Source organism: Orycteropus afer, unplaced genomic scaffold, assembly GCF_000298275.1.
Source record: "Orycteropus afer afer isolate SDZICR_OR568_19922 unplaced genomic scaffold, OryAfe1.0 scaffold00313, whole genome shotgun sequence".
Classification (NCBI taxonomy): Eukaryota; Metazoa; Chordata; class Mammalia; order Tubulidentata; family Orycteropodidae; genus Orycteropus; species Orycteropus afer.
Genome location: NW_006921900.1, coordinates 3,559,697 through 3,576,807, shown reverse-complemented (window position 1 = coordinate 3,576,807; position 17,111 = coordinate 3,559,697). Strand labels below are relative to the sequence as shown.

Here is a 17,111-nt window from a genome sequence, read left to right as displayed (position 1 = left end):
ACCCACCAGCCACTCCTCGGAAGGAAGGTTGGGCAATCCTACTTCCGTAGTGATACTGCCTCGGAAACCCAAGGAGGGGTCGCTATGAGTCGGGGCCCACTCGACCGCAAACAGCAACAACAAGAAGTTAAGAATGTCATCCTGTCACTTGGACTCTTCATGCCTCTGGATTAAGAGGCAAACAAGGGAGTTACTATATTGGCTGATGTGACTGATTCTGATTACTAAGAGGAAATCATACTGATAATACATAATTTAAGTAAAGAAGAATATGCATAAAATATAGGATATCCCGTAGGCCTTCTAGCATGTCCTATGGTTAAAGTCAATAGAAAACTACAGCAACGCAATTCTGAAATAACTACTAATGGTTCAGACCCTTCAGGAATGAAAGTTTGGGTCAGGCAAAGAACCATGATCAGCTAAGGTACTTGCTATAAGGGGAATATGAAATGGGTGGTACAAGAAGGTAACCAGTTATGACGATGTGCTCAATTACAGAAACAAGGATTGTAATTGTTATGAGTATTCCTTCCTTGTTTTATTATACATGTGTGTGTATATGTATAAACATTTTTCTTTTCTTCTTTTATCCCATTATTTATAAATGTATCATGGAAATGAAGGTACTGCATTTTCAGTTACACATTAGTTGTATCATGTTAGGTACAAGTATGACTTTATAATTGTTTTTATTTAGAGATTATGTATGGTTTAAGGAGATGTACATAGGTGCCAAGTTGACAGGGGTAGCTTATTATGGTTAATATTATGTATTAACTTGGCTAGGCCATGATTCTCAATATTATGTAATTATTCTCCATTTTGTAAGAGAGCTTCCTTGGGGCTATGACCTATAACCAATATACATGAATACTCTGGTAAAGTGCTCTTCCTTGATTCTATATCTGACCTGTCATCCTCTGACCTCCAGTTCTCTGGACATGAGCCAACAGCCTACTGTCTGACCTACAGATCTGAGGATTTGCCAGTTCCCACAGCCCTGTAGGCCAGTTGCCTCCAGGCCAGTTGCCTCCTGCTGTCTAACCTGTCAATTTTGGGTTTTTCAGCCCCTGCAACAATATTAAGTCTAAGTCAGGAGAGGCCTCCAGCCTGTTGCCCGATCCACAGATTTGGGATTTGCCAGCCTCCACGTGTGCGTGAGCCATTTCCTTAAATTAAATCAATCTCTCTCTCTGTCTGTCTCTCTCTCTCTCTCTCTCATTCTCTCTCTCTCTCTCTCTCTCTCTCTCTGTCTCTCTCTCTCTCTCTCTCTATATATATATATATGTATGCTTTGATGATTTTTCTCTTCTAGAAAATCCAGCACAAGAGCAATATCTTCTACTTTACCAATTCTACTAGTTCCCAAACAGTTGTACAAATAAACATTCCCATTAGAAGCAATATGGAAATTTCATTACTATTTTCTTACCTTAAAAGAGAAGTTAAGCAAAATATATTCTATGCCTTCTTTTTCTTTTAAGATCTGAAGATCACTGTGCAAAGGACTATCAGGATCAACCCTAAGAATCATAAAGCAAAAAATAGTTCAAAAAAAAGGTAAGAGACTTTTTCTTACTATGACCTCAAAAGTAAACCCACTACAATCAAGAGCTAAAAAGGAGCCCCTAGAGTTAAGTATCAAAGATAGTTGGTCTAAAGCTCCTATATGCCCCAGGAAAAATAAGTAACTATAGCCACCAGGCCCTCAGGAATAAATGTCCATAAGGAGATCATAGCACTGTAAATCTATTCTCATAAGGGGATTCAAAGTTAGCAGTCATTCTAAAAGAAAACAATTGTGATCATATGTACCTAATTTTCTCAAATCCTATATAGCTCTACAACAACAATTACAATGCCTAGAACTCAAAAAAATTAAATCTATTCCCTAAAACTGTATTATAAGCCAAGGGCTCAAAGAAAATATTTGCCACAGACAAGACCATTTACAAATCATACACAAAACTTGTTTCATAACCAAGTCTCACTCAAATCTCTTATTTTAAGCTATAAAGTAGGTATCACATCCAATCTCATAGTTATTAAATATACTTTTGTTTCTAAGTTCTACCACTCTCTCATGGACTCCAGGAAACACTTTATCCACAGCTAGTCTCTTTTTTTCTCCTTCATCTTCCTCACTTTCCATATTAGGCCTCAGAAACAGCTCATTTTAAACAACCTAAGAAATATTTTTGTTGTGACAGTATCTAAAGTACTAAGTAAAAGCCATTGTATAAACATATCAAATCAGAGGGAAGAACATTCTCCATTTTGATAGTTTAACAATGCAACAAGTGAGTTAGCATAAAAAGGCCACTTACTTCTGCAGTTTAACATGCCAGTCATATAAACTGTCATTTATAAGTTCCACTGAATAAATCCCTGTAAAGATATAGGGCAAGTTATTTATGCTTCATTTGATCATGTAACTATTCCTTTGGTGTAAATGTATACTCTAAACAGCCAACAACAGCTACAAATTCTGCTATTTAAACAAGGAACAAGTAAACTATATTATAAATATTTTGCCACTGCAGCCAAGTATCTATGCCATTAACAGATAATTAAGGCTGCAATTAAAAGAATTCCTTAGTGACTTGAAAAATTGCTTACCAATGACTGTGAGTGGTAGAAAGAGAACAAAATCTTATGTATTTAAGAATTTTCTTTTATGTGCATACAAACACTTACACGAAAATGGAAACTCTCTACAATATTGTTTTCCATTCTGCTTTCTCCAACTTTCAAGAAAGAGAATTTTTCTTAATACTAAATTAGAAAATATAAATTTCTAACCAAGTTAGTATATCAAAGTCTATACCAATCGTATTAACAATTCTATAGTAACTGATTTTATAGATTATTAACTTTTTTCCTACTACAAACAAGGCTGAAACAAGCAATTATTTAACATTTTTAAATAAACAAGAATAGAAATATTTAACATTATACTATCATTTCTACAGATAACTTTTAGGCTTATAAGAAAAGGATAGCCAATCTGCTATCCTTTTCTTTTAAGTTTGAGAATGCAAGATATCTCAAACTTTTAATGGTTCAGGGACAAGTTAGGTTATCTTGTACTATATGAAGCAGATTTTTTTTTTTTTTAATTTAAAATTTCTAATGATTTAGATTTGATCATTCTTGAGAATCTCTGAATGGACCATAATGCTATCTTTTCAAACAAATGAGAGTCTGGTTATTTCCTTTATGTGATACAGCTAAAATCACTGTAACAACATAGAAGAGTGTTATCTGTAGTCAGAAAGGTGCCACAATATTCAAGTCTTACTGGGTAAAAAAGAACACTCTTAAGTCAAACTATGAAAGGGAAAAGAATTCATTCTATTTTAAACGTAATATTGTAATTGTCATCGTCATCAGGTGCCATCAAGTCAGTTCCAATTCACAGCAACCCCAAATACAATTGAACAAAATACTACCCAGTCCTATACCATCCTCACAACCACTGCCATGTCTGAGCCCACTGTTGCAACAACTGTGTCAATCCATCTCATTAAGGGTCTTCTCTGACACTGATCCTCTACTTCACCAAGCGTGATGTCCTTCTCCAGTGACTGGTCCCTCCTGATAATATGGCTAAAGGATGTAAGACGAAGTCTTGCCATCCTTGTTTCTAAGGAGCATTCTGACTGTACTTCTGCCAAGACACATTTGTTTGTTCTTCTGGCAGTATATGGTATATTTAGTATCTTCACCAATACCATTATTCAAACACATCAAATTCTTCTTCAATGTTCCTCATTCACTATATAGTTTTCACATGCATATGAGCCAACTGAAAATACCATGGCTTATGAAACAAAGCATGTATAAATTGTTGAATGGAAACTTAATTTTCTGTGTAAACTTTCCCCAAAACCATAATTTTTATAAAGATAAACTAAGTGTGAGTGTGAGGGGGAGGGAATCATGGCTTAGGTAAGGCATACCTTAGTCTTCAAAGTAACATCTTTGCTTCTGAAATACTTTAAAGAAGTCTCTTGCAGCAGATTTGCCGAATGCAGCTTGATTTCCTAACTGCTGTTTGTGAGTCCAAGTAAAATGAAATCCTTGACAGCTTCAGTATTTTCTCTATCATAAAATATTATAACTACCTCTAAAATAAGAGTGATTATGTTGTTTTCCAAAAAGGGGAAAACAATCATAAAAATCAACTCCAAAGTAGTTCTTTGTATAATAAAATATATTTACTTTCTAATCAGCTATTACTTGTGCTTTTCCCAGAAGATAAAAATCAAATGGCTTATCCCTACCAGGAATGAGATAAAAAATTAAATGATGTATCCATAAAAACAATAAAAAGGTAAATTCTTTCATTTTAACCTTCTACATCTTTGGGTAGCTTGTAACTTTGAGTTTCATATCCTAAAATAAAGTTAGTAAAACATTTCCATTCCTGTTCAGATTATAAGAAATGAAGTTTATTATATAAGAATAGAAAAGAACATAAGAACAATGGAGGTAGCAGAGACCACGAGGTCCTTACCTGTTTTATAACTCTGTGATCTGTATATGTCCCTGAGTTCTTTCATAAGCCTATCTGAAGCTTGCACTGACCCAGACACTGCACCCTGAAACATAAAACTCACTGTTTACCAAGATCTGTTGAGTCAAATAATTAAAGATTAAAGTGCTTGAACCTGAAATAAAAGTGTGAAAAAGCTTGTAACAATAGATCACTACTGAACATTTTAAGAAACTAAAAATTTAAACTGAATTAAATGAAGGATTATGAAGTTTTGACAGTAATATAAGATTAGAGACAAGTCTGGTTCTTTTACTATTTCTTATGAGTCAGATTCAACTTGATGGCAATAGGTTTTTGGTTTTTATTATTTGAAAGAAAAAAAAAAGTCTAGACTACCATACATCCTGCAGTAACCTAAAACTTATGAGTCTGTTCCAAACCCTACCAAATTTTGAAAATACTATAACCTCTCACCATAAGACTATAAGCAAAAATGTTATATTCAAGGTCTAGTTTATATATTAAGAACTTAAACAACATATTTGCCTGCACATAACTGATATTGTTGTTGTTGTTATGTGCCGTCGAGTCGGCCCCGACTCATAGCGACCCCTCCTTGGGTTTCCGAGGCAGTATCACTACGGAAGTAGGATTGCCCAACCTTCCTTCCGAGGAGTGGCTGGTGAGTTTGAACCGCCAGCCTTCTGGTTAGCAGTCAAGTGCTTTAGCCACTATGCTACCAGAGCTCCTCACTATGCTACCAGAGCTCTGGTAGCATAGTGCCTAAGGCACTTGACTGCTAACCAGGAGGCTGGCAGTTCAAACCCACCAGCCACTCCTCAGAAGGAAGGTTGGGCATTCCTACTTCCGTAGTGATAACTGCCTGGGAAACCCAAGGAGGGGTCGCTATGAGTCGGGGCCGACTCGATGGCACATAACAACAACAACATAACTGATATCAGTTCTTTTCAGTGTTGAGATGTCTCTAAAAATGAAAATGTGCCACATCTTAATAACACTGAATAAGAACATCATTATTTATCATAAATCAAAAACACAAGAATACTTTTTGATTTAAAAAAAAAAAAAACACAACTCTGGCAACGTAAAATTAAAATTTTTAAACACTGTACTATACTTTGGGGGGGTGAATCAAGTTTACAAAGAAATTATTTTCTAGCTGTGTGACTTTGAACACACTACCTGATTTGAACCCCAGTTTTCACATCTAAAGAATACCTATTTTACACATTAAATGTGTGACATTAGATGAAAAGAGAAAGTACATAAAGTATAAAGTATTTAGAGTAGTGCATAGCATGTGAAAATATTCAGTAATTTATAGTTGCTCTGACTGTAATTCATATTAACAAACTGAATCAATCATAAGACACAAAGTATCATTTGAAATCAGATGTCAGAAACTTTTTTTTATAATCAAGGTATAGACTGGACTAAATTTCTTTATTATTATTATTTTTTTTTTTTTAAAGATTTGCCTATTAATTGGCAAAAAAGAAGAAAAACTAAAGGAATCTAAGTCATCTGTTTACTTGGTATCTACTTGCATTAACAATTCATTCCCTGTGTTTGAGAACCTGTGCTCCTGTGCTCAAGACAAAGAACCAGTCTTCATATTTCATAGAGTTGATAAATAGCTCTGTAATACAAGGCAGGAAGAGTAAGTGTTAAGATATAGCCACCAGACTGTCATTTGATGTTCTTCTACTCTGTCCTAGGAGCTCTGGTAGCATAGTGCCTAAGGCACTTGACTGCTAACCAGAAGGCTGGCGGTTCATACCCACCCACTCCCCAGAAGGAAGGTTTGAACAATCTACTTCCATAGTGATACTGCCTCAGAAACCCAAGGAGGGGTTGCTGTGAATCAGGTCTGACTTGATGGCAAATGACAACAACAACTACTCTGTCCTTGCATTTCATATATATCATTTTCATTTATTCTTCATGGCAATCCAGAATATACATATTGTCTGCATTTTACAGTTGAAGAAATTGAAGCCACACAAGTGTGTTTGTCACCAGACCCAGTGTCCATTTCACTCCCCTGTACTGCTTTGAATAAAAGAAATTTTAAATCAAAAAGGACATAAAAGCTTCATGGAAATTCAAGAGAAAAATTACTTTTAGTCTGTTCAGGGCAAGGTGGAGCAGATCAAAGGTCAGCTTCATAGGGAGAAAGAATTTGAATTGCATTTCGTAGGATGGGTTGAATTTGAATATATAGCTCCCTTATAAGGAAGATAACCATAAGAAACAGCATAGATAAGATGGAAAGGGAGATAATACAGGGAACAGCAGGTGGTTTCAGGATGTGAAGAGCAGGTGAACAGGCTACCATGACCAACCATTCTGAAAGAAATCACAAGAGAAGACCTTGGACAGAGTGGGAGAAACTCAAAACTCAAAAACGTAAAACATAAAACTCAAAAACATAAGAAAGACTAGGCTTACTGGTCTGATAGAAACTGCTAGAACCTTCAAGCCTGTGGCCATTAGTCATCCTTCAAGCCAGGAACTGAACTCAGCCCCATGGCTAAACTTTCAGACAAATAACAGACAAGCCTTTAAGGTGAACAATAACACCAGAGAGGTATGCACTCCTTAGGACAATCATGTAAGATGAAAAGAACAGCTTCTGCTCAGGGATAAAACTCAGAAAGTAGAAAGGGACAGGCATGAAGGATGAATGGAAACATTAAACACAGGGAAAACATGTTGGAAGAAGGCTATTACATTGTGGAGATTGCAATCAACATCACAAAACAAAAGGCATATGAACTATTGAATGGAAAACCAATTTTCTCTGTAAATTTTCACTCAAATCACAATAAAAAGTTTAAAAAAAACTAAGTAAACAGAGAAAGTTTCTATAAACAGATGAAAAAGGTAAACTAGGGCAACAAAACATGTAGCTGAACCCACAACCAATGCAGGCATGGAGAAGGGGAGCTGTGATCCCTATATTAATTAACTGCCCCATATTTTATATTATCACCTATAATTAATTTACCTAACCACAGAAATCCAGATTCTAGATATTTACACATACTTACATTTAGATGATCTTGCCTCTGAGTCTTCCTAATTTTCTCTAATATTGCCAAATTTTCTTTTTCAATTCCTTCATCCTCAGACTTTTTTCCACTAATAGGCTCTTCTTCCTTCATCTCATAGTGATCCAAGTCTTCTATATCCTATGAAGAGTTTAAAAAAAAATTTAGTTTATTTAGCTATTTTTCTTCAGTAGCTTCTTATGCCAAACATTATTATTCTTGATTCCATGGGGAACAGAAAAGAAAAATGTGTATTGAAAAGACTTTCTCTTTTACACCCTTTATTTTCTTCAGCTAGAATCTGAATAAACCATATTTAGTAGCTTTACAAAGTCATAGCTGTTACCAGGTAAATACACCATCATTTACATTTCCTATTAATAGGAGCTTCTGAAACAATTTAGTAGTAGGTATCAAGAGCCTGGTGGTGGAATGGTTACGCACTTGGCTGCTTAACGAAAGGTTGGTGGTTCAAACCTACCAGCCACTCCACAGAAGAAAGATGTGGCAGTCTGCTTATATAAAGATTATAGCCTCAAAAACTCTATGGGCAGTTCTACTCTGTCTTATAGAGTGTCTATGAGTTGGAATCAACTCAACTGCAATGAGTTTGGTTGAAGTTTTTGTTTACTTGTTTTTTAGTATGAAGAGCCTTAACTGTCAATACTTTATTCTAGTAATTTGACTTCCAAAAATCAATTCTATGAAATTAGTCTAAAATGTAGACACAAAACGAACACCTTGAGGGACTGAGTCAATGGGCTTTCACGCTTAGGACCACAGTCTCAGGCAACATCTAAGTAATTAGCATAACACAGTCCACAAAGAAAATGCTCAACATCCTACTCTGGTGAATATGACTGGAGTCTTAGAGGCTTGTGAGCAGCCATCTAAGATGCAACTACTGGTCTCTTTGCATCTGGAGCAAAAAAGAGTGAAGAAAATCAAGGACACAAGGAAACAATTAGCCCAAAGGACTAATGTACCACATGAACGACAGCCTCCACTAGCCTGAGATCAGAACTGGATGGTGACCAGCTACCACTACCAACCACTCTGATCAAGATCACAACAGAAGGTCCTGGACAGAGTGAGAGAAAAAATGTAGAACAATAAAAATCATTAAAAAAAAAAAAAAAAAGACTTACTGGTCTGATAGAAATATGTGAAACCCCCAAGACTATGGTCCTTTGTTGTTGTTGTTGTTATGTGCCATCGAGTTGGACCCGACTCATAGCAATCCTTCCTTGGGTTTCCAAGGTAATATCACTACAGAAGCAGATTGCCCCATCTTCCTTCAGAGGAGTTGCTGGTGGGTTTGAACCATCAGCCCTCTGGTTAGCAGTCCACTATGGTCCTTGTTGTTGTTGTTGTTGTTATGTGCCATCGAGTCGGCCCCGACTCATAGCGACCCCTCCTTGGGTTTCCGAGGCAGTATCACTACGGAAGTAGGATTGCCCAACCTTCCTTCCGAGGAGTGGCTGGTGGGTTTGAACCGCCAGCCGTCTGGTTAGCAGGCAAGTGTCTTAGCCACTATGCTACCAGAGCTCTTAGCCACCCTTAAAACCTGGAAATAAACCCATCCCCAGGAATCAATTTTCAGCCAAATAAAACAGACCTATAAAATGCACATTAATACCGGTGAGGAATGTACTCCTCAGAACAAACAATCATAGGAGACCAAAAGGCAGCATTTGGTCAAACAAAGTTCAGAAGACAAGAAGAGGCAGCAAAGAAGAACGAATAGAACAGGGAACCCAGGGAGAAAGTGGGAAGTGTGCTATTACATTGAGGGATTGCAACTAATGTCACAAAACAAAATGTGTTCAAATTATTGAATGGGAAACTAATAGACTCTCTAAATTTCCACCCAAAAAACAGCAAAATGTTCAAAATAAAGTAAAATAAAATGTAGGCACAGACTTATGCAAAAAGATGCCTATTTTGACTTTATAACCATGAAAATAAATACAAAACCTGCATGTTCAGAAACAGCACATTAACTCAGTTCCATGGAATGCTAGGTGGCCATTAAAATGTCAAAACATAAGCATTTCTTCTGTATCAATAAAACTTTGAAATGAGAAACAAAATATAAAACTGAATCTCAATTACACCAAAATAAGCATAGAAAAAATAAAGATTAGAAGGAATTACAATGAAATGTTATTAATTATTATATCTGGGAAACATTTCCTTAGCATTTTTCCATATTATCCAAGTTTTCTATAGTGGGCACCTATGACTTTATAATTAGGATGAAAGAACAGATTGTGAATAATACCCATAGACCAACATTTTCAATCACCACATCATTTTGTTCCTTCCTTTCCCGTTATCTGCTCTTAAACATACATGAATCTAAGCAGATTTTCTTTAATCTTAATCTTTTCCCATTATCTTACTTTACTTCAATTGCCAAAACCTCTATACGAGTCTATACGTCCTACTTTCATTTGTTTAAGCTGACTACTTCATTGTGATTTCTAGACCACTTAATGAACACTTTCTATCCAGATTCAATGATCTTTTTCTTAGAACACCATCTCTTGAATTCATATTACATTCCTTTCTGCCCATAACTACAGACTTCCTGGAGCTCCTTCTCCTAGTATGTTCCTTTCAGCTCTATATTCCATTCTACACTTGTTTTCTGTAGAATTCTCAGAGACACTCTTAGTGTGTATATGTATTTCCTCATCCTACACCTATAACCTCAGTCACATTCATCAACAGAACTTCTGCACTCCATTATTAATCAGCACATCCCAAACAGAATTCATTGTTATCATCTTTCTAAAACAATATTCTCAGCACATTATTCTCTGCTTATAGCCTTCTTATCAACAATCATACCAAATGCAAATGTTTGTCTCTAATTCAAGACAAATTTTAACTATCTGCTTTTTCTAGCCAACCCTGCTTCCCATGACTCCGACATACCAACTTTTCTGTCCTAAGAAGACATCAAACAATGCACCCAAACACACCATACCCAAGGTTGTTCTGGGTCTTTTCCACCATACTCTTCAGAAACCTAGAATATCTTCTTTCACCTACCCAAATCTGACATCTCCAAGTCCCGTCTCTAACTTTTCTAGATTTCCCTAAATGGTGCTACCCCCAGTGACTTTCTAGTGTTTTGGGGGAGGGGGGAGTAAGGTACATCAACTCTTTGATTGATAAGTATAATACCTTACCCTATTAATGCTATCTGTAGCACCTTGGACCCATGGAAAAGGCTTGTTTTCATGCAGAGTTTAATCTACCTAAGTTAAATTCCTTGAAAACAAATGCTCTACTGCCCAAAAGTCATTCTAATTAGATAATAACTATTTTATTCCCAAATTCTTGAAACAAAACTTAAATCACAACCACTTTAGTCCTGAGGCATTCTGAAAAGCATTTTTTATATTAAGGAAACTTCAAATCAAGAAGATAGGATAGTAACCTAAATTCATTTTAAGATCCAAAACAGAAAATAGTACTTGAAACTGAGACTATGTAACCAATATACTTTTTATCTGGTCAATGCAGACACACAGAATTTCATTTTGAAGTTTAAATTTAAATGCAAAGCTTCAAAATCTGAAAAGCTGTAAAATGTTATCAGTGCTTGACTAACAACTGGCCAAAGGTCATGATCTTTGAAATTTGCTCTCCTAACTTCTTAGGTGATTTTTCAAAACAGATAGTTTCATTATGTTCAGTGAGTACCGCATTGGTATTTTTGTTTGTTTGTTTTGCAAATAACACAGAATGTAAATAACATGCCTACATAAATAATATGTGAAAATGATTAAATTAAGTAAAATACTTCCGGCATAAGGCATGAGTTATCTGTGTAAAAATACAGTAGTCCCTGAAATGTTCTCAAATACTTCTTTTATTCAAACAGTAGTTTCCTCTTCCTAAAAATAACCAAATACAGATTAAGTATTGATTATTATTAAACACAGATATAATTTTTGTGCTAAAGAATGTTAAAGAGCTCTTACTTTCCAAGTAATCAAACCCAAGGCTTTCAGATGAGCAATTTACTCAAAGACTTACCATTAGTTAGGTATAGAGCCAGATTTTAGAAATTACATTCAATTCCAAATACAATGTGCTGTTCATTACTCTACATTAACACTCTGCTTTATCAAAGATTAGAAAATTACCAAAATGTTCAGAAACAAAGATATTTATAAAATGTTATTCTTACATAAAATACCTACTTCAGCCATCTCTTCCTCCTCCTCCTCATCGGAAGTCACTTCTTCTGTTGTCCCATTCTGAAATGGAGAAAGAATTTGCCAGGGCTATACAGAACAAGTAAGCACTCACTGAGTTCATCAGAAGACTGGTGCTACAGCTTTAGGGAAAGACTCTCAATCATCTGTCACTGCAGTTCCACTAACAAACAGAGCTTATGAAAGTTAATAAATTTATTTTTTTAAGTCTTGCTTTGATTTGTCAAGTAGAAACAACTTTGAACAATCCAACGTAATGTCTTAGGAATAAACAAAGGTAATTGATCAAATATAAAGCAAAACTGAAATTTAAAAAATAACTTAAAGAAAGTATTTTTATACATATGGCTACACATATAAGATCAGTAGCTTTTAATTTAAAATCAGTAACAAAACCACCCATTCCTTAAAATATCTACCTCTTAAAACTACAAAAAGCCCGAATTGTTCCATAAATTCAACTGCCTTACATTTTCAAAGGTCAAATGTGCTATAAAAGAAGAGACATTTGTAAATCTCTTCACAAAATTTATTATAAAATGATCACAACTTCACTTAAAAAACATTTTTAAAAAAAACATGTATCTACCACAGAAAACTTCTCTACGAGACAGAATTTGCCACTCATTCACAAATACATCTGATGGCATTTTAAGAAGAGGCGTCATATCTACTTTTGGCAGAGTTCAAAAAGACAGATCTCCTGAACCAGAGTGTAGTTCTCCAGAACACAGTATTTAGTTACATCTTTGACTATAAAGCTGGGCTCAAATTAGGGCTGAGAATACCTAAAAGGTCAAAACAACTAAGATCCAAAGATCAAATCAGACCAACAAAGATCTCAGCAGTATCTAGGGATCTGTTCTCAAATCCTCTGATGACACAATTCTTGAGAAAACCATTATCTTAGAGGGTGTAACTATCCTGGATTACTGAGCTGGAGAATTCTGCAAGGTGAGGGGAGACTCATGCCCATGCAGAATAAACTTTTATTTGTTTTAAATTTGCATCTATTCAGACATCTGTTATTCATCTCCTAGAAACTAAATGAGAAAAGCAAGCAAGCTCTCAAAATGCTGTGATTCATCTCTTCATCCTTTCCCTAAAATGTACATTCCAAAACAGATTGTTTTTTTTAAAGAAAAGACTAAGCTCCCAACAGGAGTAGGGTGAATCAAATACTGAAACAGCATTTTATAAATGCTATTTTCAAAGTCCACCCCCAGAGAATCTGTTTTTAAAAAGCTCTTCTGGGATTCTGACATGCAGCCCAGTCTGTGGCCATCAATTTAGTCCAAGTACTTCATTTTACAAATGTGAAAGTTGAGGTCCCAAAGCCAGATAAAGCACACAGCAGTCAAGTCAGATCCGACCTATAGCGAACCCTCCTTGGGTTTCCGAGGCAATATCACTATAGTAGTAGATTGCCCAACCTGCCTTCCAAGGAGTGGCTGGTGGGTTTGAACCACCAGCCTTCTGGTTAGCAGTCAAATGCCTTAGGCACTACGCTACCAGAAGCAGATGTTGTTGTTGTTGTTGTTATGTGCCATCGAGTCGGCCCCGACTCATAGCGACCCCTCCTTGGGTTTCCGAGGCAGTATCACTACGGAAGTAGGATTGCCCAACCTTCCTTCCGAGGAGTGGCTGGTGGGTTTGAACCGCCAGCCGTCTGGTTAGCAGGCAAGTGTCTTAGCCATTATGCTATCAGAGCTCCCACCAGAAGCAGATAGGGTTCTGAAATCCTAAGATTAATTTCAGTTAAATATGTGGCCTGATTTCCAAAACACCACAGAATAATTTTCACAAGAAATTACACCAAATAATTTTACAAGAAAGAGTAAGTCTATTGCAGCACCGGAAAAACAACAAAAACAAGAAGGGTGTATCATCAGTGAACCAAAAACTATAAGGACATATTAGAAGACATAAAGTAGATGGAATCAAATGATCTTGAGGAAACCGCAAGGCAATCCAGTTAATGCATGGGACCACTGGGTAAGTTGGAAGTTAGCAGGATGGCTTTCCTAGTAGAATTACTACCTCAAAGACAATGAGATAGGGAAGTGAAACAGACCAGAGAGCTGCCAAAAAGACTGCTGGAACAACATCCCGCACTCTATTGTGTTTGCTCTACTATGCTTGTCCCAACTACAACTAGTAAGGATCACTCTCTTATGTAGGAGGCCTACCTTGATGAGCTCTTAATATGGGTGTCAAAACCACAGAGAAAAGACAGACTTTTTCATTTGTTTTTTTAAGGTAGTTCGATGCAACAGCAAAATCTCGTAACACTTTCTCTTCTGTTTACTCAGGAGTTAGTCAGGGTACGTGGTGGTATCTGGATTGACTAGCAGCCAGACCCACTGCCCAACATGAAGGAAAGCCCATCTGCCAGCACATCACCATCCATATGCCACAGGCAGAGCGCAGGGCTATAAACCAGGAAAGGGAGGCCACAGCAGAAAAGATGGCATTCACAATTGCCAGGGACACCCCTATCAACAATTGATACTGATCAACAATATACCTTAACTATAAATTAGCAGGTAACCAAGTATCACCAGATTATGTGAAGAAAACTAGTAATCAAAAAATACCAAAATAAACAGGCAGAACAAGTGACCCATAGCAACATTAATGAAAAAAAAATTAAATTAAAAATAGGATCTTCTCTCCTTTCCAAAACCACAAAAATAAAAACCACTCTAGAAGGGCTAGCAAGCACAATGGACTTGGCTGAACAAGGCATTTATGATGAAAAGGACAACTAAATTGTGGGATTGTCTTGGAATGTGGCAAAAATGGACACACAAATAAGAGAACAGTTAAGAGATACAGAGGGCAGGAATACAGAGATACAATATTCATCCAAGGAATAGAAGACAAGAAATAAAAGAAAAATTGTTGCTGAGCTAAAGAAAAACTTCAGAAGTAGCTCTGAATGATCCAAAGAAATGCTACAAGGTAAAATCACATACCTCACAGTTACAAAGAAACCATACAAACTTACAGAAATTAAAAATAAATCATACAAAAAGAAGTTAAGAATCATACAGGCATCAGACTTTTCATCTATAAAAATAAGTATCAGAAGATAATGAAAACTGTAAAGAACTTGGGAAAGACTCAATTATGACCTCAGAATTCTGTGTCCAGCTGCATCAGGATGGGAGTTATACCTGTGTTTGTTCACCACTGGACCCTCAGCACTGAAGTAGAATATACAGAATAGGTATTCCTACTTGTTGAATGAATGATTAAAAACAGTGAGTATTCAAAGGAGCATTTTCCATCCACATCCCCACAAATCCCTTATGGTAAAAAAACAATAATATAGGACATTATTCAGATATATATTTCAGGGACATTAAAAAAAAAAGCCACAGTAAAAGCATAGAATGTAACAAACAATCTATTATTTGCAAAGACAACAGTAACACCAATGGTTAAGCTTAAGCAATTGTTAATAATGCAGTTGAGAAGTCACAGGTCATATTCTGACTATAGGAAAAAAATTGAAATAGCTCAGATGCCACCTGAAAAATGTTACCAAAAAAAAAAAATTTTCCCTAAATAACTCTTGGGTCAAAGTGGGAATTAACCACATGTTCATCCAATTCCTAAGTATGTGCCCCAGGTATGTTGCTTACATAGGTATACCATGCAATATGGACAAGAGTGATCATGGTAGCACTGTTCCTAATAGCAAATAAACTGGAAACAACCCAAATATTCTTAACCAGTCAAATGGATAGACATGTTAATGTGTATTCAAACAATGGATAAATACAGGAAAAAAAAAAAAAGAAAAAGAGCCACAGCTAATGAATTTCACACACAACATTAAACAAAAGAAAGACATGCAACAATATATAAAACTGCCGTCAAGTCCACTGCGACTCACAGCGACCCCTCCCTTGGGTTTCCAAGGAGGTATCTCTACGGAAGTAGATTGCCCAGTCTTCTTTCCAAGGAGTGGCTAGTGGGTTTGAACCGCCAGCCTTCTGGTTAGCAAATGCCTTAGGCAGGCAACACTACATTATATTGTTCAGAGATGCATACATAGATGATTAAACTAGAGAAAAATATGAAAAACATATGGGATGGTGACCTAGAAGGGGCCTACAGAATGTCTCTATGTTCTATTTCTTGACCTGCATGGTACCTGGGTAGGAGTTCCCAAACATTCTCTGTAATTATTTGTTTAACACTGAATTTATGTTTTATTTATCTCTCAGTACATGTTATATTTCAAAATAAAAAGTTTTAAATAATAAGAGCATTATGAACAAAAGATGGTATCAAACAATTTAGAAAATATACTAAATTTCAGAACTTATACAATACAGCAAATAGCACTCAAAATAAAATTAATTTATTTAAAAAGCAATTCAAATCACATTGCTCCAGTAAACTAAAAAAGTAAAATAAACAAAAAGCAAGCAGGGGAATAATTAAGGCAAAAAAACCAAACTCACTGCCATCGAGTCGAATCCGACTCATAGCGACCCCTTCTTGGGTTTCCGAGGGGGTATCACTACGGAAGTAGATTGCCCAACCTTCCTCCAAGGAGTAGCTGGTAGGTTTGAACTGCTGGCCTTCTGGTTAGCAGTCAAGTATCTTAGATACTACACTATCAGAGCTCCTACCAAATGTATAACTGATTTTTTTTTCTTAGCATCTAATGTTACTAAAACTGATTGAACAAATAGAAAATCTGAACAAATACATAGAAAAGAAAAGACAAAGACTTATCCCAAAAAACAGATCAAGCTCAGATACTTATTTAAACCAGTTTCTCAACCTTAGCACTACTATTACTTTGGGCCAGATAATTCTTTGTTGTTTTGTGCATTACGTAGGATGTTTTTAGTAGCATCCCTGGTCTTTACCCACAAAATGTCAATAGGAGCCCCTACCCTAGCTGTGACAACCAAAGATTTCTCTTCATATTTCTAAAAGCCCTCTGAGGGGCAAAACTGACTCCAGTTGAGAATTACTGGTTTAAACAGTTCTAGAATGTTGGAAAAAGATGCAAAGCCTCTCAACTCATTTTATGAGATGGCCTAACTCTGATACCAAAATGAAACTAAAAACCCCCTCCTTGGGTTTCCAAGGTGGTATCACTACGGAAGGAGATTGCCCAACCTTCCTTCCAAGGGGTGGCTGGTGGGTTTGAACTGCCAGCCTTCTGGTTAGCACTCAAATGCCTTAGGCACTATGCCACAGAGCTTCCAAAATGAAACTAGAAGAGTCTAAAAAGAGAAAAAGAAAACAAAACAGCAGCAAAATACTTTA

The 17,111-nt window shown here is 36.2% G+C and overlaps 1 protein-coding gene across 1 annotated transcript in view; it reads right to left on the bottom strand.

Moving 5' to 3' along the window:
- UBE2Q2 (ubiquitin conjugating enzyme E2 Q2) overlaps positions 1 to 17,111 on the bottom strand; it is a 141,020-nt gene that overhangs the window by 56,128 nt on the left and 67,781 nt on the right. Inside the window, exons 4-8 of the mRNA XM_007951848.2 lie at positions 11,799 to 11,855; positions 7,579 to 7,719; positions 4,523 to 4,607; positions 2,331 to 2,391; positions 1,436 to 1,526 (exon numbers count right to left, since the gene is read on the bottom strand). Coding sequence (XP_007950039.1) covers positions 1,436 to 1,526; positions 2,331 to 2,391; positions 4,523 to 4,607; positions 7,579 to 7,719; positions 11,799 to 11,855 — 435 coding nt within the window. The remainder of the gene's footprint in view (positions 1 to 1,435; positions 1,527 to 2,330; positions 2,392 to 4,522; positions 4,608 to 7,578; positions 7,720 to 11,798; positions 11,856 to 17,111) is intronic.